The sequence below is a fragment of the Herpailurus yagouaroundi genome, unplaced genomic scaffold (genome assembly GCF_014898765.1).
Source record: "Herpailurus yagouaroundi ecotype Mexico unplaced genomic scaffold, PumYag 190, whole genome shotgun sequence".
NCBI classification, from domain to species: domain Eukaryota; kingdom Metazoa; phylum Chordata; class Mammalia; order Carnivora; family Felidae; genus Herpailurus; species Herpailurus yagouaroundi.
Window position 1 is genome coordinate 25,371,738 of NW_024412421.1, and position 22,658 is coordinate 25,394,395.

Below are 22,658 nucleotides of genomic sequence, written 5' to 3' on the forward strand. Positions count from 1 at the left end.
ATGAGCTGTGAAATTCATTCTTGAGAGGTACAGAACCTTGAGCAAAATGGGAACTTGATTTATATGAGGGAGAGGGATGTGTTCTAGAAACATGCCTTTGCAAAGAGTAAGATGGAAGAACTCAGGCAGCCATGCTGTAAAAGCCCATCACTGTCTTCACTGAGACCTAATTCTTTTTTTTTTTTTTTTATGTTTATTTTTGAGAGAGAGCCAGTGTGAGCAGGGGAGGAGCAGAGAAAGAGAGTGAGAATGCCAAGTAGGCACCGCACTGTCCACGCAGAGCCCGATGCGGGGCTTGATGTCATTAACTGTGAGATCATAACCTGAGCCAAAATCAAAAGTGGGACGCCTAACCGACTGAGCCACCCAGGCGCCCGGAGACTGAATTCATAAATGAATAAAGTTTTTGTTTCCAAACTAGACCTCTAATTCAGTAAAAGCCCCTGCTGCTCTCCCAAAGAGTTAACATAATGGAATGATGTTGGGAGGCAGTTAACCTCTTATTCATACTATAACTGGCTTCTCTAAGTAACAATCTAAATCTGCCTCTTCAGTCAGACAGCCTGAACCTGGGAACATTAAAATCGCCCCTTTAGCCTCCAGGCTCTCTGTGTCAGAACGACCACCGTCCCCTGTGGCTGCAGGCAGCCACAAAGATCATGTGGCCACACAGCCCAAGTGCATGGCCGTACTACCAAGGGAGTGTGCAGGCCTCCAAGGCTAACCCTACCAGTACACAGGACATTTGTCCAGAGTTTAGGGAAGCAGAATTAATCAATTAAACGTTACATACTTCTTTTTTATGTTGGGGCAAAGTTTCAACACATCCTCCTTGCAGGCCATTTTAAACTTGTAAGAAAACCGAAAATCCTTCATCTGCACCTGAAAAAGATGATGAGAAAGAAAATCAGCAGCTCTGTGGCAAGTTCCGATTGGCAGTGCTGGCTGATTGCACAGAGACTGCAGAAGCCTGCCTTCCATGCCCTGTGAAACTTGCTCTCCATCTCAGACTTCGTGACCTGCCAACCTCCCCCTTATTCCCTCTGCTAAGGGTACCCTGGCGTTCCTGCCATTCCAATCATGCTGCTCCCTCTGCCACGAAGCCCTTCTCCCAGATCCTCCCTGGTCCGCGCATCACCTCCTCAGCATTTCTACTCAAACACCTCCTTCTCAAGTCCCCTTTCTCCTTCATCCTCTAGCCCTTATGCAGCTCTAGCCCACCTGAGACTCTGTACTTATTTGTAAACGTGTTTTGTGTCTTTCTCTTACTAGAACACAGAACAGACAAGGGCAGGGTTTGTTGCCCACTGTCTCCAGTACCCACACTCCAGAGGCCCTCAATATCATTTGGTAAAGGAAGCCACGTAGCCCATAGGCCCTGGGAAGAGATCAATTTTATACAGATGACAGATTCCATCCTCCCAGGAAGGAAGTGCTTGCTTTACCAGAAACACTTTCTTTAGACATGTGTAACTGTGAAAAGTACAGTTTAACCTTATGTGGATGCCAGACCTGGGTAGTACGATTTAGAAGAAAAAAAAGGCTTCAGAGTTCAGTACACTGATAGACATTTGGGCTGCTGCACTGCACAATGACAAAACAGCAGATCCCATTCATACTTTCTGTGCAAGCAAAGGTTAACGTATCTTATGAAAAGCAAACAATGTGACTCATCTCTATTCCCTAAGGGTACAGACTCCATCTTTATTTAGCACTGCATTCCTAGAGCCTACCATCGTGCCTGGCCATAGTGGAAAAGACCGTATTTTTTGAGAACCAGAGAGGACATATATTTGGAAAAAAAAGATTTCTCACAGAAGAGGTGCCCTGATGCTCTGGAAGAGAAAGAATTCAGAGCCATCCAAGCAGCCAAGACAGTCAGGATTTGCCTGGTGTTACTCACCAGCTGGAAGTGGGTAACTCCAATGGCGCACTTCTCATTCATATCCTTCTGGTGTTTGTTCTGAATCAGACACTCCATCAGGTCCCCAGAGTCTATCTGGTTATCTGCCACATCCTGGGGAAGGCAGTGCACATTTACATTTCATTTCTAACAATTAGTGAACAAATCGTGCACCCTAGTTCACGAAAATGGAAAACGAGACTGATTCTAGAGCCTTCACCAACAAGATGCCTCATAAATTATACCAAAATAAGCCTGCAAAATTACAAGGGATGTTTATCAGTGTTTATCAGTATTGGCACAGCAAGCTGCCCTGCATGAAGCTCCCGACAAGAACATGTACTGTGCAGGGTTTTTACTCCTTCCCCTACATGACGCCAGCAGCTGGCTTTCAGCATCACACCCAACATTGCCTCCTGGTTCCTGCATGGTTTCACCCCTGTAATTTAGCTAGTTCAAAATAACAGAATTAATTTAATTTAATTTACAAGAAGAGAGTCGGGAGGTGCAGCTACTATTAATGCTAACAAACCCCAGGCTGATGTATTGGCGGCAATACAGCTATGCTCAGGAGGGCCTCCCCCTGCCCCCTGTAAAGGGCATCTCCACAACTGCCACTAACCACATACCAGGTCATCTACCAATGATAATCAAATAAGGTTTCTGAGGATGGTGGCACCCGTCTCTTGATTTTGTTTACATTTTTCACTTTAATTCGTCAATCTGATGATCACTCAGGAGTAATGTATGCCAAAGACAAGGAAGTTAGTGCAACACACAAAGTCCCAGTGAATTTGGTTTTGTTTTGAATCCATTTCTCCAGACATTACTTACGTGGCAGAAGTTCTGAATTATGGGCTCACAGGCTCTCATCAGTAAGGCTTCGATCTGAATATCCTGTGGGAGATTAAACATATTAATAATTCTGTTTTAGAAAGAGCCAGTAGTTTAGGAAGCGGGGCAAGTTTGTGTTTCTGACTCAGTAACAACTGATGGGCATTTGCCATCGCCATAATCTAAGGTGTCCATCTGGAAGCTAGTCTGGTCTTTAGGTTAGACAGCCACAGCACAGAGAGAATTGCTCCTTCATTATATTCTGAAAGGCAAGGTTTTCTAGAGGCAGATACCCCTTGGGCCTGAGCAAAAGATAAGGCAGAATTAAGAACAGTACAGAAAATAAAACATTTAACAGTAATCCTAGTGTTTAGCCTTTGGAGTTTTTCCAAATGGCTAAGCAGTTCAAAATGAAAATGCGGGTAACTGACATCTGTCTTTAGTTTATAAGCTCCTAAAACAGACGACAAACCACTGCCTCTGGGGAACATACACAAATGCCTTTAAGCAGACAGCAACCTCTGTGCAGCACTAGCTGCTGAAATAATATCTTCCTTTAAAGAGCGACACACCCCAGAATGTCCTCAAAAGCCCATAAGGACAATGAAAATTGGAGAAGGGAGATGACAGAAAATGAAAGAAAGCAATAAACTTTTGAAAAATAGAAAGCAAAAAAAAAAAAAAAAAGACTAGCTGAGCAATGTAATTGTACGTATTGATACTTTTGACAATTCAAACAGTTCTAAAAGGCTTATGATAAAAAAAATAGCAATTTCCCATTTCCCTGATTTCTGCTCCCACAAGACCATTTTAACATTTTTATCTGCTCCTTCCCCAGTAATGCTGTATTTCTAAATAGTATTTCTTGCTTATGAGACTTTCTAATTTCTTTTTTAATATTTTAGTGAGTTACAGGATGAAACACGGATAAACACGTGCATTCAATCTTCCACATTTAAGTGGAAATCCCAGCCTTTTATTTTCTTAATGATGACACAAACATTACCAGATGACCTAACCGAAAGAGCTAAGGTAAGAGAACAGGAACGGGAATGTTCGGACTGGTCTTGCACGTGATTGAGAGATCTGAAGCACAGCTGCTAGCTTTTCTTAAAGGCCAGGGAAAAGATTGGTCTAATCACTGTGATAATTCTAATTTATGAAGAAAACCAAAGGGCTAAACGTATGGGCTATTTCTCTGGAGAAATAAGGAGAGGGGTTTAGGAAACAAAACAAAACACTTCTTGGTAAAGCCAGCGGAGAGAAGTGACACTCTCGGGGCTGAAAAACAGCAAGCCTGAGAACAGAGGACAGGTTGCTGACAGGGCTGCCGCCATCTACAAGCTGCTTACCTCAGATTCTAACTCAGTGAGGTTGCCGACTATATCTCTGCACTCTACAGCCAGGTCGTCAAGGTGGTCCTGGAGGCACTCTAGCTCCTGCAAGTAAGAAAGCAATCCCTTGGCATGTGTCAATTATATAAATGAACAAGGGAAGCAGAGAGAACAGGGTCTACTACTTCCTTTTCAGTGGTCCTCCTTATCCTTCCTTTTAAAAACTATTTCACTGAACAGAACACTAAAGCTTTATTTGAGTCCCCAAACTGGGATTGTTGAAAAATAAGTACTTGATGTAAAAGGGTAGTTAAGAGGGTCACAAGGGGCTACAATAGCCACGCAAATCCTACAGAAGGCCCAATCAGTAAGTCCAACAAGAATCAATGTCGAGACGTCCTCAGAGTCTAAAAATTTTATCAGGCCTTTATTCCACTCTATCAACAACCTGCCATTCAATTTTAACCTATGTTTTGATCACCTTTGCTCCCATTTTAAATCTGAGCACCAATAATAATCAACGAACAACAGATTTACAGGGAAAGACATGGAATATTTTAAGACTTTTCACAAGCAAAGTAGGCTGGGACCCAGGATCCAAAACAGCATAGAACTTATAGCTCCTGCAAGTCAAATGTGGGATTCTAACCTTGGCCCACATAGAAAGATCCTGAGGAAAGCTGCAAAGCAAGTGAGCACATTAGGGTTTGGACATCTAAACACTATCTCGTCTAGGCTTTGGAAACTGACCTGGAGAGACCTCATAGTATCATTCCATGACTATTCCCTTTAGAAACACAGAGGTTTTAAGTAGAACAGAAGCTCATTTTCCCAAAGCATATCAACAGCTATTTCTCAGCAAAGGGCTCTATTAAAGGATCAAGTTTAACTTACTATTTTGCAAGAGTCTCTGTTTTGGAATTAGAATAGGAAGTGATGAGCAGGGGGGTGTAGGAATTATGCAATGCCCAGAAAGCAGGGGTGGGGTGGGGAATCCCTAAAGGAAAATGCATAAAACCTCGGGAGTAAGATAAATGGCTAAGGGAAAAATCCCAGTCATAGAATCCTTTCCTGAGCCAAGCTCCACAGCAATGGACTGCCACACAGCATAGCTTTCTCACTGTTACTTCAAAGGGGGTATGGAAAGAAACTGTTTTCTGGGATTCCATGTGACCATATCTTTTGTTTCATTAGACAGAGGCAGCAGAAAGCTGAACTGCAAGCGTTTTCTAACAATAAATTTGACAGAACTGCAGCAGGCCCAGGAGGTAGCCTGCTGAAAATGGTGTTCCCAGGGTGAGCAGATCTGAATAGTGAGCCATGTTGCTTCTTAAACATACCCAATTCCTGCACGGGTAAGTTTTTAATAGTTTAATCCCAGAGGATGTTCTGGAGTAGTAAAAATAGAACCTGGAAACCTGAGTTCACACTTTGTTCTAGTATTACTGGAGCTTTAAACAAGGACTTACTCCTCACCACAGAGGACACACTACCTTCTAACTTAATTTGCTAGAAAGCAGTAATGTAGCTTTTCTATTTTTTTAAAGCAGGCACAAAATCGTCAGGAACCATTCACAGCATACATGTAATTCTGGGGGCTGCTGCTTCTCTATGCTTTCCGGTATGGAGAGGTTATGACACAATGGACCAGATGTCTGGTTAGGATTACACCTGAGTATTAGGAAAGGAAGTCAGTACACTTCCTTCACTTCTTGAGTCTCAATTCTGTCAATTACCAAATGGAAAAGATAATTCCCATTCCTACATATCTTACAGGACTACTGGATGGCATGCATGCTATTCATGTATGCCAGTATTTAGAATTGTTTATATTTATACACTGCCTTCTCTCAAAAGGACTTAACGTACCTTATAAAAGTGAGAAGAGAAAAAAAAGGCAATATAAAATAAAGTTAGAATGAGTTAAAAAATAGGAAGAAAAAGAAAATATGGTAAAGAAGGGGGGATGGAGCTAGCAGCAAACTTGGTACACAAAAGCCTACCACAAAATCTCATATACTTGCTAGAGGCAGGTCATACCTTTGGCTCCAGGCTTTTTAAGAGGCAACACGAAGGGGGAAAATAATCGCTTACAAAATACAGTAACCATAATATAAAAACAAACCAACGGCTTAGGAAAAGTAGTATTATTCCTTCCACAGAGACGAAAGAGAAAAATTTCCTTAGGATTTCTTATGAAGAGGACACTGAATAATGTAACAAAAATAAAGATTGTATTTTATGGTCTGTACTCTATATAAAATGTTAATTGTGATGATGATGATGATTATTACTAGTATAAGATAAATAGGTGGCTATGTGAGCTACCTGTCCAGTCTCTGTTTTTTCACTGCACCATTTTCCCAGATCGATAAGGCATTTATCCTGAAGGCCAGGATCCAGCTTAACATCCATGGCACGCTGGTGTAGGATCCTTTGCACTTCTGCTCGGCACTCTCGTGAAAGCTGTATGAGAAAGAACAAGCAAAATACTTTAAAAGTACCAGAAGCAAGGGTGCCTGGTTGGTTGAGCATCCGACTTCAGCTTGGGTCATGACCTCATGATCTCATGGTTCATGAGTCTAAGCCCCACATCGGGCTTGGTGCTGTCAGCGAAGAGCCTGCTTAGGACCCTCTGTCTCCCTCGCTCTCAGCTTCTCCCCTGCTCACACTCGCTCTCTCTTGCTCAAAAATAAAATAAACATTAAAATAAAAAAGCACCATAACCAAAACAAAAAAGCACTAGATAAAGGATATCTGTTGTCAGGAAACTAACAGAGAACGTTATAGTAATTTATATAAACTTTATACCTCAAATCTCTTCCAGAATAAGGATTAAATTTTCTAGGAGACTTCTAAAAGCCTGTATCTCTAGGAATGAGATTATACATTCAATATTTTCTAATACACTATTGAGACAACATCCTTTTCTCAAAATACTCTGATAAAAAGTGAACCGGATTTGTTCAGGTTAGGTTAGAGTTTTTTGTTTAGCGGAACTAATCTGCTATTACTCTATGAATGTAGAGTAGAATGCGGGCTCCAGTTCAGGAAAAGGCATACACTTGGGTCAGGAACATTAAGTTCAAATTTACCTAAACTCACAATAAGTCTAAAAACCATCTGTATCCTGCTTAAGAGCTTCTAATGGAACTTTAAAGTTAAATAAAATTAGGGTGGCAATATTTGTCTATTTGTCATTTAGATTTTGGTAATTTAGGGGCACCTGGGTGGCTCAGTCGGTTGAACGTCCGCCTTCAGCTCAGGTCATGATCTCACAGTTTGTGAGTTCGAGCCCCACATCAGGCTCTGTGCTGACCGCTTGCTCAGAGCCTGGAACCTGCTTCAGATTCTGTGTCTCCTTCTTTCTCTGCCCCTCCCCTGCTCACGCTTTGTCTCACTCCGTTTATCAAAAATAAATCAATGTAAAAAAAAAAAAAAAAAAAGATTTTGGTAATTTAAAGAAAAAACTGGAAATGTCCCCTGACTTACTTTGTTGAAAATGTAAAATCAGACAGAAAGAAGCTGGTGAAGCAACTCTATGATTAGTCACTGAATAATGGAAGTTTCTAGTAGTGCAGCAACCCCTCCCTGCCAGATATACTAATAAACAAAGTTTCCTACAATGACACAAGTCAGCACAATACAACAAACAAACTAAAAAAACAAATGGTTGATAAGAAGAAATGAAGTCAGTATTGAATGCATACCCTCCTGCCCTGTTCCTCCGTGCGGTAGGCATGTCTATATAAGCAGGAGAACACAGCTCCAGGAGGCATAAGTTCACTGGTTTCATTCCAACCATGGGTGTGGCAAAGACGAGATGCATCTCCCTGGCACTTGCGGTATAAGACAGGGTCCAGCCTGTAAAGTTAAAAGATATTCCTGAATTTTGTTCTTCAGGAACACACAGTGGTCACTCTGTAGAAGTCTGTTGACCTTGGCACAGAAGATTTAAGTTCTACCTCAAAGAGACCGAGACAGCTATGTAAGATGCGCAACATTACAACAGCAGACTCAGCACTAACACGCCCAGGCTGAAATGAGAAAATAAGGGCTGTAGCTTATCACCAGGCAATTCACAACTTTCCACTCAATACTTTTTTTCTAAGTGTGAAATTCAATCCTATCTGATACACTAGATTCAATAGGATCAGGAAATGGCAAGATAAACAAAATCCCTCACTCGACTTCCTTGCCAGTAAAACTGTTACTCTTCTTCCTCCCATGCAAGCTAAGGCAGTTCCACTTTTAGTTTACCTGAATATGCTTATCAACTTAAAAAACTTGACATTTAACTCTGACTCTGGAGACAATGGATTAAGGCAATGAGCCTGCAGCTTCTCCAAATCAGACCAATAGATGCTTAATTCTGTCCACATCATAATGTCAACTTTAGGGGAGAGCTAGTGAATGGGAGGAGAAAAGCTAATACTTAATGAGTAGCTTTTAGACCTGTGAAGCATTTTTTTGATCATGGGTAAAGGAGTTACAGAAGAGGAAAAACAGAGTTTTGATTAAGGCAGTAAACTCAGTAAACTACGTAAATAGAGTTTAGACTCTGAGTCTAAACTCAGGCTTAGACGGCCTGAGAAAGTACAGAGAAATTCCCATGTACTTTTCTGTAGTCCTTTCCAGAGCTAATCTGAGGACACAGAAATAAAAATACATTGAACCTTCTGAATAATCACTTCCCAGTAAAGTTTGTGGGTGACATATTCAATCACTAGAAAAAGTTAATGACCAAACTCCAGGGGTTGAGATAACTGAGTCAGGAAGGAGCTGAGCCTGGGTGCGGCAGGAAAAGCCAGCTTCCCAAGCTGTCGGGTCTTGGCTGCTCTGGAAGTGGAAGGGAAACTGAGACATAAAAAGAGGAGGGCATTGAAGCCAGTAAGTTACAGTGATTCTGACTGCAACACAGATCCTTCTTCTATTTCGTCCCCTACCCCTCCTTTCTTGACTAACAGGATGAGAAGAGAATTAGAGAATCAAGTTGTCACTTATTGATAAGAGCCTCTTAAGATAGAAAATTCAGTAACTTTGAATAGTTAAAGGAATAAAAGTAAATTCCCATATCCAGCACAAATCAATAAAAATTAAAATGCACTAGTATCTTCTTAGAAACGTATCTGAAGATGCTTCTGCTGCCCCACAGGTGCCCAAGTCCTTTCAGGATAGATGTTTGTGGTATCAGAAACATTTGACTCTGACTTCCAAAATAGTAGTGAATGGGAGCACACGGGGACAGACCTGCAGGGGCTGCCTCAGCTTTGAGATACTATTCTGAAAGCAAGAAAGGTTTCTCAAGGGATTGGAGTGTGTCAGCTATCCCAGAACTTAAAAACATATTCCTACCGGTTATTTCAAATAATACAAAAGATACTGACTACACAGGAGAACATGCTGAGGCTTACACTTGATTCTGGCTTCAAAATACTCACTTCCAATCTCGGGAGATGAAATACTGCAGCTCTAACAGACGATGTTCACAATCTTCCACCATTTTCTCCGTGTACAAGTGCTCCATCAGGCACGAGAGGATCCTGGGAATAAAACAGGAAACTGTAGCAACAGGTTTGGAATTCTCACATCAATATTTCCTTGGTCTGTAGAAAAAGTCATTGAGCTATTTTTGAGGGCAATCAGGGATTTACTTTTCTGAGAATAACTCAAATCAGTCTGACAATGATTATGGCTTCTAACTTCAGGACCACTTAGCACTTAGGACTCAGCTTACTTAAGATCTGTGTGCAGCTGCTTTATTTTTAACTGTTAGTTGTGAAAATTCTCCAACACACACAAAAGTAAAGAATCACACATTAGCCACCTTCCCTTCCCATAACTTTATCAACGTATGGCTAAGTTTGTTTTAATTCTACACCCCCTTGCTGGTATTTTGAAGCAAATCCCAGATACCTTATCATTTTATTCATAAATACTTGAGCATGTTTCTCTATGAGAACATAATACTGTAACCCATGAAAAGAAATTTTTAAAATCCTTAATGTCATGTAATATCCTGTTAGTTTTCAATTTTTTTCCCAATTTTCTTATGCCTTTCTATATGTTCATTCAAACCAGGACCCAGAAAAGGTCCACACGCTGCATTTAATTGATAGTCTCTTCAAATGATTTTTAGCTATAGCAGTTCTCTCCTTCCCTCCCTCTCCCTTGACCCCTCGTGCTCAATGCAGTTATTTTTGTATTGGTAAATATTCTTAATTAGTCTTCACTGTGTTTGTCTACCTCCTCCAACTGCATAAAAAACTTTAAAGAAGAATACCCTTTTTTAATCCCCTGCTATAGCATGAACAGCAGGAGTGTATGCATAACAGAATGATGACAAATATAGACTGCATTCGTTTTATTGTTGATTACTGCCAGCTGCAGGCTATGAGGATTTGTGCAGAATGGGAAACCTGTTCTTTACTTGCAACCTGGTTTTAAAACTAGTTTGTGCATCACATGGAGAAAACTACTGCATGACATTCAAATACTTTAGTATAGCATTTTATAGCTTTCCTAAATCTTGGACGCAACTTCAGAGTTCATTTTGTTCATGATTATATCCTCCAACCACAACAGTTTTTACTTCAATTAGAATTAATTAATTTCTAATAATTATCAAGTAGCCAATGTATACAATGAGTCAATATACAAATAGGATGAACTACAGAGACAAAGTAATGTGTCACTTTATCCTGAGTGTTTCTCTCTCGTTTTCATTTGACCATTAAACAGATTATTCAGCGACTTAATGCACAGGCCCATACATGCTCGGTCACAGTCAGTGAACATCAGCACAATGCTGGGTCTCGGTGTCTCTACATCATGGATGAGGCAGAGCCAAGGGCTCCATTTCAGTACTAGTTCTATCAAAAGTTGGTATGTGTTTCTGTTTAGAAGGAATGTTTCTGGCGCTACACTGCCAAATACAATACAATGTAAATAAATACTACAAATAAGATAACCTACATTGGGTCTCCCGATCTTATGTGTTTGCAGGCCGTCTGTATAACAGATTCACAAGCTTCATTGAGAGCTCTATCAATGCGGTAATCTGCGCCAGGGTCCGTCTCCTGAATCAGGGTTTGCAGCTGGATTAAAAGAAAATTAAGAAAGAGGAACATCTCTTATATATGAGGGAAGAGCAATGTCATCTTTTCAAATATTTACTTGGTCTGGTATATCACAATGTACTGTTAACAAGTTTAACAATTAGCAATTGTCACTGGCCAAGCATAAGAGCTCCTGTCAAATACATTCCAACTGGCTTCTCTATCTTGAGTCTCAGTTTTTCTGTTTAAGCTACTGTGGGGATTGCTTGTCTACCTGTCTGGACCATCTCTGGACATTTCCAAAACAAAAGCTCTTTACGATATAAAGCCTGCCTTTTCCCTCATATCTGCCTATTTGTTAGTCAGATTGCTAAATCTGACCCTCACGGCCAAGCCAGAATTGAGTGGACAAGGGTAAAGAGAAGACATTTCCAGTCAGAGATCTAATTTGGTCGTAAGAATCTAGAATTTGGATTATGCAGCCAATACATTGGCATTAAAACAAGCATGCTCCACACTATTAAAAACAAATGTGAGATTTCATTTAACTTGTAAGAAATATCAATTAAAAAAACAAGAATGCAATACTTATAATTTCCATTTTTCCTCAATTATCTTTTATACAATGAAGAGGTAAAGCAGAACTTGCTCATTATACATATCCAGAAAAATACTTGTTGGGGTGCCTGGGTGGCTCAGTCGGTTGAGCATCCGACTTTGGCTCAGGTAATGATCTCGCAGTCTGTGAGTTAGAGCCCCGGGATGGGCTCTGTGCTGACAGCTCAGAGCCCGGGGCCTGCTTCAGATTCTGTGTCACCCTCTCTCTCTGCCCCTCCCCTGCTCATGCTCTGTCTCTCTGTCAAAAATAAATAAATGTTAAAAAAAAAAAAAATACTTGTCATTATACAGCTGAAAATGAGAGTATTTTCTTTAACATCTATTTTTGCCTGGTCCATTCTCTGTCATGGAATAAAGTGAGAGCATGAGAAGATGGGCCTCTAATTCTTTTTTCTGGTCTTTGAGGAGAAAGCAGTTGGGGCAGAGGAAAAAACTCCAAATTAGGGATCAGAGGACCTGAGTTCTATTAATAGTTCTGGCTCTGCCAGAAATTAGCTTTGAGAACATGGTCATGATTAACCTCTAGCTGCAGTTTCTTGAACTGAGGAAGAATTACAAGAAAGAGTCATATACAAGAGAAGGATGTATAAACTGCAAAGCATTTTACACATGTAAAAGATCATTATTAGTACAGATGGATAGCAGATGGTGTTTTGGGGTGGGAATCTTAAATAACAGACAACATATTTAAAAACTAGAATCCTTCTGGTTTGGGTTCCCTATTTTCCAAGTTAAAGTCCTTTCTGTGTCACAGATTTGGCCTTTGGAGGAGAGTCTTCTCTGATCTTCATACATGTGACCTACAATCCCACAGGGGCTCATACGAAAGCACTGACCCCATCACACATGGGGGGAGAGAACACGGATCAAAAGGAAATGAAGAAAGAAAATCCCAATTCTATCTATCCTAAAAAGTCAACAATCAAGATGAGAGAAATAGAAAAGATTTCTGGGGCGTCTGGGTGGCTCAGTGGTTGAGGATCTGACTGGTTCAAGTCATGATCTAGTGGTTTTTGAGTTCAAGCCCTGCCTTGGGCTCTCTGCTGTCAGCGAAAAGCTCACTTTGGATCCTCTGTCCCCCTTTCTCTCTGCCCCTCCCCTGTTTGTACTCTGTCTCTCTCTCTTAAAAAAAAGAAAAATGTTTTAAAAAGTATTAAAAAAGAAAAGAAAACAAAAGATTTTCAATATTCTGGGAAGGAAGTTATTTATACCAATTGTCGGTGGCAATTTGGAGAAGCTACAAAATGCTCTGCTTAGCTGATAGGAAGATTATCATCAATTTTAGTAGTAACATTTGCTGACAAAGACCAAAATATTTACATCTTTTTCTGAGGGAAGTTTTAAGTATCATGGGGATCTGGAAGTCTCTGCAAGAACTGTACAGGTTAAATATCCATAAGTGACAGGCAAACTTTGAGAATTCAAAATGCACACACCAGACTGCAGCTCCTAAAAGGAGACAATGACTGCCTTACAGATTCTAGAGGGCTAACAGCCCAAGGGATCACTGCCACTCTGGAGCCCAGGGACAGCAGTGTGAGAAACAAACACTATGAACATAAATCGCTACGTGATTATATATCTATTCCAGCCCCTGACTGCTTAGGAAAAAACTGGGGAAATGCTTGTGAGAAATTTTCTTCTAGACAAAAAGGGTGAGACGGGAGGTCCGTATTTACCTTCCAAGATGAGCCACTAGTTCTTTTTAACAAGCTAAATTTCAAAAAGCCCTGGAGGTAGATGGTGTGAAATTAAGTTAAACCAACTTATTTTGTGTTTTTTTTTGTACACTTTGGTATAAGTGTAGCCTCAGTAAAGAGGTTTATTCCTGACCAACTCCCTCCCCTTTACATGCTGCATTAAGGATGAGCTTCAAGTATAGGATGTCTTGATTCACTCTTGGTCTGAGGTCCAAGCACACATATTGTCACAGAGGTTTCCCAGGACAATCACCAGCAAGGACTGTTCCTGAAGAACCACAATGTTCCAACTAAAACCACAGTAGATTCCTGAAGCCTTCCTTCTAGCTGGGTTCGGGATTCTGGAGAATATATATATATTTGTCTATTTTTTCCACCACTGGATGTATAATTTACTTTCGACTCTGGGTCAGGGTGAGTAAGAGAAGCGAAGATGAAATTTTACTCCACATCAAAATTCTATGGACATTTTGTGTTTCAGATTGTCAAATTCTGGTTTTCTATAATACTCATTTTTTAATGAAAATGTCAACAACAAAAAACAACTGAATTGTGGTTTTCTAAAGTTTCACTGAGAAACTCAACTCCCTAATTTAGGATACAAAGCTAAATGGTATCTTTTGTGCGTCCTAAGGGATGTATGGGGTACACTGTACAGGGTACCACTGTTCCATTTGGTACCGAGAATGGTTCAAAGACTCTTATTCAGTAAAAAGTAATAAATGTGGACAATGGTAATGAAACAGATGCACTGCATCTATAGTATTTTGTTAACTTTATATTATGCCCCTCACCTGTAGTTCATGAACAACTGTTCATGAACCCTAGATCAAGAATAACTTTATCTTTAAAAAAAGGGGAAAAAAAGGAATAACTTTATCTTCCCAAGAAGTACACTCATCTTTTCCAAATGTCTTTATAGAATTCATGTACAGTTTGGGGCCAGAGAAAGAAAGACCCTTCCATGCACAGTTGCCCCTGGTGTAACAAGAAAGATGGTGTCATTTTGAAAATAACACGCTCTCTTGATCCTTGTGGCCAAGAACTCACAGTATGCTGCACATTAATAAAAACAAAAACAAAAACAGGGGCGCCTGGGTGGCGCAGTCGGTTAGGCGTCCGACTTCAACCAGGTCACAATCTCACGGTCCGTGAGTTCGAGCCCCGCGTCAGGCACTGGGCTGATGGCTCAGAGCCTGGAGCCTGTTTCCGATTCTGTGTCTCCCTCTCTCTCTGCCCCTCCCCCGTTCACGCTCTGTCTCTCTCTGTCCCAAAAATAAATAAACGTTGAAAAAAAAAATTTAAAAAAAAACCAAAAAAACAAAAAACAACAAACTCTTAGAAACTTTCAATTCCTTTCAGCTCTTTTTCAGCCTCAATCTAATTAAGCCTATAGAGAAAGGCAAATCGTCTTTTGGTACAGGATGTTTTCTAATTTACCAGAACCTGGTTTGCCTTGGTTCTGAGTTTAGAAATTTCATCTAGCAAGTTACTTTCCTTTCAAAACTCCAGCAAACAATGCATTTTACCTATCTCGTTAAGTATATAGCTCCATTTATTGTTTATGAATTCAAACTTTTGCTCTGCAGCAAATTCCACGTTCTTATTAAGGTATGCCTGAACAATATTCTGTGTCTGGTTCCTAGTGCCCAGTGTTAACTGTGATGCCACAAACGATCTAGATAAAGGAAGCTGGGACAGCATCAGGAGGAGACTCAGCCGATAAAACAGAACATTCCAAATGGCAGTAGAAAATTTTTCCTTACCGCTTGCTGGCAGTTCATTCCAAGGTTCCCTTTTTCCCCACGAACTACTTTCATTAGACAATGCAGAGTTCGCCCTTTTCGATGTAATCCAGAACAGTGGTGTTCGATCTCGCCCCGACAGCTCAGGATGATCTCGGGGCTCAAAGAAAAGTCTTCCATCAACATGCGCCGGTAATCTAACATCTCCCCCTGGCACTCACTGCTCACTTGTCGTCCTAAGTTAGGATTTAAGTCACGACATTATGGATGGTGCGCATTACAATCAGATATCACCACACATAAAAGTACATGTTTTCCTCTAGAATATAATACCAGTTATGCTATTAGCTAGACTGAAAAGCTTAGGATATAGCAAGCATCAGCATAAAATGAGTTTGAGACTTCAGAGACTAGGGTTTATCTTGACAGTATTCTGCATTATACAGATTTTATACTACTAAACTAACAATGCAAATGCTGTGCCGATGGCAGTCTTATTTTTTTTTTATTAAAAAAAATTTTTTAATACTTAATTTTGAAGGAGATAGAGACAGAGTGCAAGTGGGGGTGGGGCAGAGAGAGAAGGAGACACAGAATCCAAAGCAGACTCCGGGCTCTGAGCCGAACCCACAAACTGTGAGATCATGACCTGAGCCAAAGTTGGACACTTAACTGACTGAACCACCCAGGCTCTCCATCGAAGTCTTATTAATAAGGTAACTTTTAGAGTAACAATGAAAGCTAAGAACAACCCCTACTGGTATGCACAGTTAAAGCCTGTGGAAAAGACTACACTTCAAATATTCACTATAGCCTCTTCAGCCCCCTTTGTTGAGCTAAAAGATGCCAACTGGGAAATCTTAAGAAAGTTTTTTAAAAAACAGCTTTACTGAGGTGTAATTAAGATAAGATAAACTGTATTTTTAGAGGGTACAATTGAAGAAGTTCGACATATGTATACGTTGTTGAAGCCATCACCACAACGAAGATATTGAACATATCCACCAACTCCAAAAGCTTTTCTTATGGTCTTTGAGAATCTCTCCCTCCCTCTCCACCTAAGCCCCTCCCCTATCAACTACTGATCTGCTTTCTGTGACTACAGACTAGTTTACTAGTTTCTACTTTTTAGAAGTTGATATAAACAGAGTCAGACAGTACAGACTCTTTTTTTGTCTAACTTCTTTCATTCAACAAAACTATTTTTAGATTCATCCATGTATCAACAGCACACTCCTTTTTATTTTTAAGTAATATTATTTCATGACACGGACAGACTACAATTTCCTTATTCCTTCAAATGTTGTTGGACATTTGGGTCACTGCCAGTTTTGGGCTATTACAAATAAAGCTGTTATGAGCACTCAATTGTAAGAGTTTATATGGATATATGCCTTCATATCTCTTGGGCACATGGCTGGGTCATATGGTAGATGTGTGCTTAACTTCTAAGAATTTGGCAAACTATTTTCCAAAACTGTTGTACTATGTTAAATTCCATCAGAAGCATTAGATAGTCCAGTTCCTCCACATTCTCACTAACACGTAATATGGTCAGTCTTTTTAATATTATGCAATTGGTGTAATTTTTCTGAATTATTTCACATAGCCTTTGGCAGTGTATTTACTGAGTCTTCCTGTGTTTCTTATTAATCTGCAGTTTAAGAATATTAACTTTTATAAATACCAAAATTAGATTATATTATGCATACTGTTTCACAATATTCTTGTACTAGTCAATAATCTCTACCTTTCCGTTTTAGGACAATCTCATCTAATATCCACACCATAATCAACAATCTCCGTTTGTCTCCAAAATGTCCTTTATTTGGTATTCAACCCAAGACCATGCATTGTCCCAGGTTGCTATTCCATGGCTTTGAAGCTTAGGAGTTTTTCACTATCCAGATATGGGGGAAAAAAAAAATCACCAAAAAGTTCAGAGTTTTATTTAATGATTGATTTTTCCCCTTATCTTTTCAATCACTAACCAACTGTCCCAGCATCATTTATTTAATAAGAGCTAGGAATTTAATTTTTACAGCTTACAGCCAATATTCAGAAAGACAACCCTCATCTTCTATACGACCTTCTTGGTTCCTTTTCAGGGGTTGACTTTTGGACTCAACAGACCATGAGTGTGGTTCTAAGGGGTCAATCCCTTCTTCTTTTACTGCTTAGTTTCTTTATTATTATTATTTTATTTATTTATTTTTTTAGAGAGAGTGTGAGTGGGGGAGAGGGGCAGAGTGAGAGACAGAATCTTAAGCAGGCTCCATGCTCAGTGCAGAGCCTGATGTGGGGCTCAGTTCTACGACCTTGGGATCATGACCTGAGCTGAAGTCAAGAGTTGGAAGTTCAACTGATTGAGCCACCCAGGCACCCCTACTGTTCAGTTTCTTAGTATCATCGATGTTGTAACAATAACAGTACCTATCACTTATTGAATGTTAAGTGCTATTCCAAATAACCTCATTCAATCTTCATAAGAACCCACCATAAATATTATTTATGTTTTTTGGATAAGAAAAATGAGTTTGTGGGGAACCCGGGTGGCTCAGTCAGTTAAGCGTCTGACTTCGACTCAGGTCATGATCTTGCAGTGAGTTAGAGCCCCACATCGGGCTTGCTGCTGATCCTCTGTCCCTCTCGCTCTGCCCCTCCCCAACTTGCGCTCCCTCAAAAAAAAAAAAAAAAAAATCTTAAAAGAGAAAAAGAAAAATGAGTTTGGGAGAGATTAAGAAACATTAACAGTGGTCACTTAGCCATTAATTTAAATTTGGTGATAGAGCCATTAATTTAAAGCCATGCCTCTCTGACCCAAAGCTCATACGCTAAATTACTATGCTATGACTCTCCTAAAAATGTTGAATATGCATTTTAAAAATTAAACTATTTGAGGGGCGCCTGGGTGGCTCAGTCAGTTAAGCATCCGACTTCGGCTCAGGTCATGATCTCGCGGTCCGTGAGTTCGAGCCCCGTGTCGGGCTCTGTGCTGACAGCTCAGAGCCTGGAGCCTGTTTCAGATTCTGTGTCTCCCTCTCTCTCTGACCCTCCCCCGTTCATGCTCTGTCTCTCTCTGTCTCAAAAATAAACATGAAGAAAAATAAAAAAATAAAAAAATTAAAATGAAAATTAAACTATTTGGATTTGAGACATATACCTTAAAAAAAAAAAAAAAGCTGGCATGTAAAGAAAAACAAAATTGGCAATTATTGAGCTAAGAGAAAGAGGCCTTTAATAAGGCTTAGGGATACTAAGCCTTCAGCTCCAGGAGTTATGCTTGCAAACAAAGGCTCCTGAGTCACAAGGCACATGTAAACTCAGAAGGGCAAATACAGGAGGAAATTAACATTTACGTGTACAAGAGACGCTAGAATGTGAATCCAAAAGGAATGAAAAGGAGAAAAAGAAATTAATTCTTACCTCTATGCACAGCTGACTCCAGACACATCAGAAGGTAGGAGAGCCTTGCTTCCCGAGACCGTGGAAGGTTCTCCACATTACACCGGTATTTCTTCAAGTCACTCTTACAGGATTTGGCCAATGAATAACTGACTTTATAATCCTGGGCAATCAGCTTCTGGCGGGTTGTTAGTGCTTCTCGACACTGAATAAAGAGTGTAGCAAAGAGTAAGACCACTCAGGTGGTTCGGCTGCTCACACATACAAGCAGAGGCTCGTGGTCAAGGGTATGTCAACAACTGCATTGTTACCAAAATGCCTACCTTTAAGTTTGGCTAAAAGTGAACACAAGTGTGCTGGGGTAAGAGGCAGGGATAAATGGATGGAGAAACCCTTGGAAATCTACAGTGAATTTCTGATTGTTGCTGCAACAGTACCTAAAAACATACTTGGTAGATTCTAATACATTAGCTTGACAAAGTATGCTTTTCCTCTTCAACAATATCCCTAAAGTAAATTTCACAAGAATCAAAGTGAATCAACTGACAGAGCACTCTGTAAGTTACATTCTATGCTTTTAAAATATAATTATTCAATAGTAAATTATATAAGCAACTGAAATGAAACATTTCTTCAGCTGCATATGACAGTAAATGGCAGGAGAGCAAAACCAAGAATAATTATTCTTTTAAAAGTCATAAAAGATTCTTGCATTTATCCAGGAACAGCAGACTAATGGTAATGAGAATGCTTAATGAGACAGCTGCCGAAAAATTAAATAGCTAATTACCTGCAAAGCACATTGGTTTGGTTAGCCTAAACTTCCTGAGTATGTGAGGCTGGCTTCAATGTGACCGTGATACAAAATTCTCCAACTTTACTTCCAAAATTGATTCTCAACTGGCTTCCCGGTATCTAGATATCACAAGGCTTCATTTTCTGGGCTTAAGCAAAATATGCTTTGGTTCTCTACTGAAAGTCAAGTGTCTCTCCTCTGAAAAGGGTAAGCTTTATCATTTATATCCTGGTAATGAGTTTATAAGAATATTATTTGAGAGGACTTGAGAAAACTTTTAAGAAATAAATAAAATACTGGTGTATTTCAAAATAATACTGACCTTCTCACTCATGGATTCTTCAAACTTATGGTTAAAGAGGCATTTATACACTCTGCCTTCACCAGCTTGCGTCTGTAAGATGGAACATACACATGATGATGATGATAACAATCAGCTGAGTAGTTATGCTGGGCCCTATCCACAACGTTATACAGAACCTCCTGTTAAATTATTACAATGGTGAGCACTTCTGAACAAATGGCTCAGACATTTATAACATTTAGTGGCCTTTGGAAGAAAATGGTGATTGCAGGAAAGATGAAAAAAAATTTCCCATGATGCTTGGCTACTGTCCTTTGTTCCCAGATATAATGTTAATCAGGGAACCAAGAGAAGTGTCTTGTCAGTCTCTTCTTACATTCTTGGAGCCAATAAAACTCATAATCAGTGGCTCTGATGGCTAAAACTGCTTATTCAAAACAGCAGAGGGTGGAAATGTACACAAGTTACTCTCAGTTCTTTGTTGTAAGAATGGAGACTCTTCCATTTCATATGTTAGCAAGTTTTTCTATAAGGTCTGCAGATAGCAATCAAGGATTTCATTTTAAAAGGTAGCCACCTGCTGTTTTGTTTATCTTAGCCCAAAACAAGTAACATGTAATATGGTAGTTTTAGCCACGAAATAGGTATGAACAGGATTCCATCAGTCTCTGTTATCCTGGGACCAACTCTACCTTCCCTTTCAGTGCCTTATGTGCACGGGAGAGTGTGTGGTTAATTTTGTTTTGGACTAAAGTATTAAAAAATATTTTAAAGAGAAGAACAGTTTCTGAGCTGACTCACATTTTCACAAAAACGCTCCCGATCATCTCGGCAAGCAAAATATAAATGCCGGTCTAGATGAAAGTCATCTGAGGACAGCTCAGCCACCCGCAGAATGGCTTTCTTGCAGAGTTCAGAGACTTGAATCTTGGGATCTCTCTCTTCGGCTTCCTTCACCAGGCCCTTTTCCAAGCATGATACCACCTCACCTTGTGAATGTGCATCCTAAAACAGCAAGGATACTAATACTGTAAAACTCTCACCACAATGAGTTTCAAATAAACATCATTTGCTTTAAAAAAAAAAAAATCTCAATTCAATATATAGTTGGCTTATTCACGTTCTGTTGAGAAATCAGGTGGGAACCAACCACCCTGTGGAAGTTACAGAAAATGTCCTCAACAGTCTTCTGTTACAATGGAATACTTGCACGCTACAAATGGAAAGAGAGATCCTGGGAGATTTAAGTATAGTTAAGTTAGCACTAGAAATAGAAACCTGAGGGAGTGCCCGGGTGGCTCACTTGGTTAAGTGTCTGACTTCAGCCCAGGTCATGATCTCAGGGCTCGTGAGTGTTGACAGCTCAGAGCCTTGGAACCTGCTTCAGGTTCTGTGTCTTCCTCCTTCTTTGTCCCTCCCCAGCTTGCACATGAGCTCTCGCTCTCTCTCTCTCAAAAATAAACATTAAAAAAAAGAAAGAAACAGAAACCTGAATTCTTTAAGTTTAAAATGTCAGAAAAATTTTAAGAATTTACATTAGCTCCACGTTCTGATTGTGGTTCATGTCAATGTTGAAATAACACTGCAGAAATCTCTGTTCGTCTACCTCAAAGGTGAGGTATTTCCCCAATAGTCAAGTTGGAAAAAAAAAAAAAAAAAAAGCAAACCACAAAATCCACTGAGAAAAGATGTTACAGAGACCCTCCTTCTCATTTTTCTACTCTATACTGTCCACAAAGACCCCAATATGTACAATTTATTGTGTAATACTCACTTTGATGTTTTGGATTTATCCTAATGAGATTTAATGAGATTACCACCCTTTATACAAACTGCTTTTGAGAGCTCTCCTAAAGCCATCCAATTATCTTTAATTGTGCATTGCATCATCCCCATGGCAACCACAAGCATCCATTCACTAAAAATACGAGAAATTTCCCCTAAATATTTTTTATTCAGGAGTCCTAATCTGCTATACTCTGAAGATATGGCTCAAAAACGTGACAGGTATAACCATAAACACAGCAAACCAAGCAGTAGGAAGTATATGCTATCTTTTATTTATACACACAATCTTGTTAGAGTAAAATACCATATCTATGAAATCATCTGTACATAATAAAACGATTCCTAAAACAAGCAGGGAAGCATCTACTTTAAGCGGAATTTCAATTCAACAAAAAAAAATTGTGGTTTTTTTTTCTACTTTGTTGTAATGCGATTTGTTCTATATAGCACATTAATTTCTAAATTATTTCCAGAAAAATGTCCAAGTTGTCTCCCATTATACCTGTGGAGAGGGGATAAGAGCTGTGGTACCTCTTGTGCAGAGGAGTAAATACAGGCCTAGAGTTTATCAACTTGTCTTGAGTTGCAGAAGGGAAGGTGCCTAGCTAACAGTCCATCATTTATTTTTCCAGACCTTGGGGTTCTAGGATATTCCTATAATCTGTATGTGGATGTTTTAGATTTTTTCCTGAGGAGGGTTCACAGTTTTCATTAAATTTTCAAAAGGTGTACTGACCCAAAAAAGATTTGGAAGCACACTCTACTAGCAGATTCTCATGCCTCCTATTCTCTATCTGTACCTGAACCTTGCTCACTAGCTGCATGATTTTATCCCATGCTTAAAAACCCAAGAGGACCAAGAAGGTGTTTTAAAGGGCACTTCTGAATAGGTAAACAAAACTCCAAGAGACAAGTGACAAAAAGATAAGGACAGAGAGAAAAGCTGACACAAACCCCAGAAATCTGGAATAAGGCTCATTTTTTCTTCCTAAATCATGAGTGATACTCAGGTTTGTCTGACTAGCGCCCATTTAAGCAAGGCCTACATGTTCCACTTTCCAAAGGAGAAACAAACCTATGATAACAAAGGCTTGGCCAGAAACCTCAGTCACTTACTATTCACAGTATATAAAAGATTATTATAAACCTGATTTTATTTTATAAAACAAAACA

At 39.7% G+C, this 22,658-nt stretch overlaps 1 protein-coding gene across 3 annotated transcripts in view; it reads right to left on the reverse strand.

Moving 5' to 3' along the window:
• Positions 1-22,658, reverse strand: part of GLG1 (golgi glycoprotein 1) — a 153,285-nt gene that overhangs the window by 19,784 nt on the left and 110,843 nt on the right. For 2 of the 3 annotated variants that reach the window (XM_040443124.1, XM_040443122.1), the window contains exons 5-16: positions 20,499-20,702; positions 19,716-19,787; positions 18,619-18,802; positions 15,214-15,428; positions 11,047-11,168; positions 9,513-9,614; positions 7,782-7,935; positions 6,400-6,537; positions 4,090-4,176; positions 2,738-2,800; positions 1,904-2,017; positions 794-882 (exon numbers count right to left, since the gene is read on the reverse strand). In XM_040443124.1, coding sequence (XP_040299058.1) covers positions 794-882; positions 1,904-2,017; positions 2,738-2,800; positions 4,090-4,176; positions 6,400-6,537; positions 7,782-7,935; positions 9,513-9,614; positions 11,047-11,168; positions 15,214-15,428; positions 18,619-18,802; positions 19,716-19,787; positions 20,499-20,702 — 1,544 coding nt within the window. The remainder of the gene's footprint in view (positions 1-793; positions 883-1,903; positions 2,018-2,737; positions 2,801-4,089; positions 4,177-6,399; positions 6,538-7,781; positions 7,936-9,512; positions 9,615-11,046; positions 11,169-15,213; positions 15,429-18,618; positions 18,803-19,715; positions 19,788-20,498; positions 20,703-22,658) is intronic. The other variant, XM_040443123.1, reaches the window with a different exon arrangement.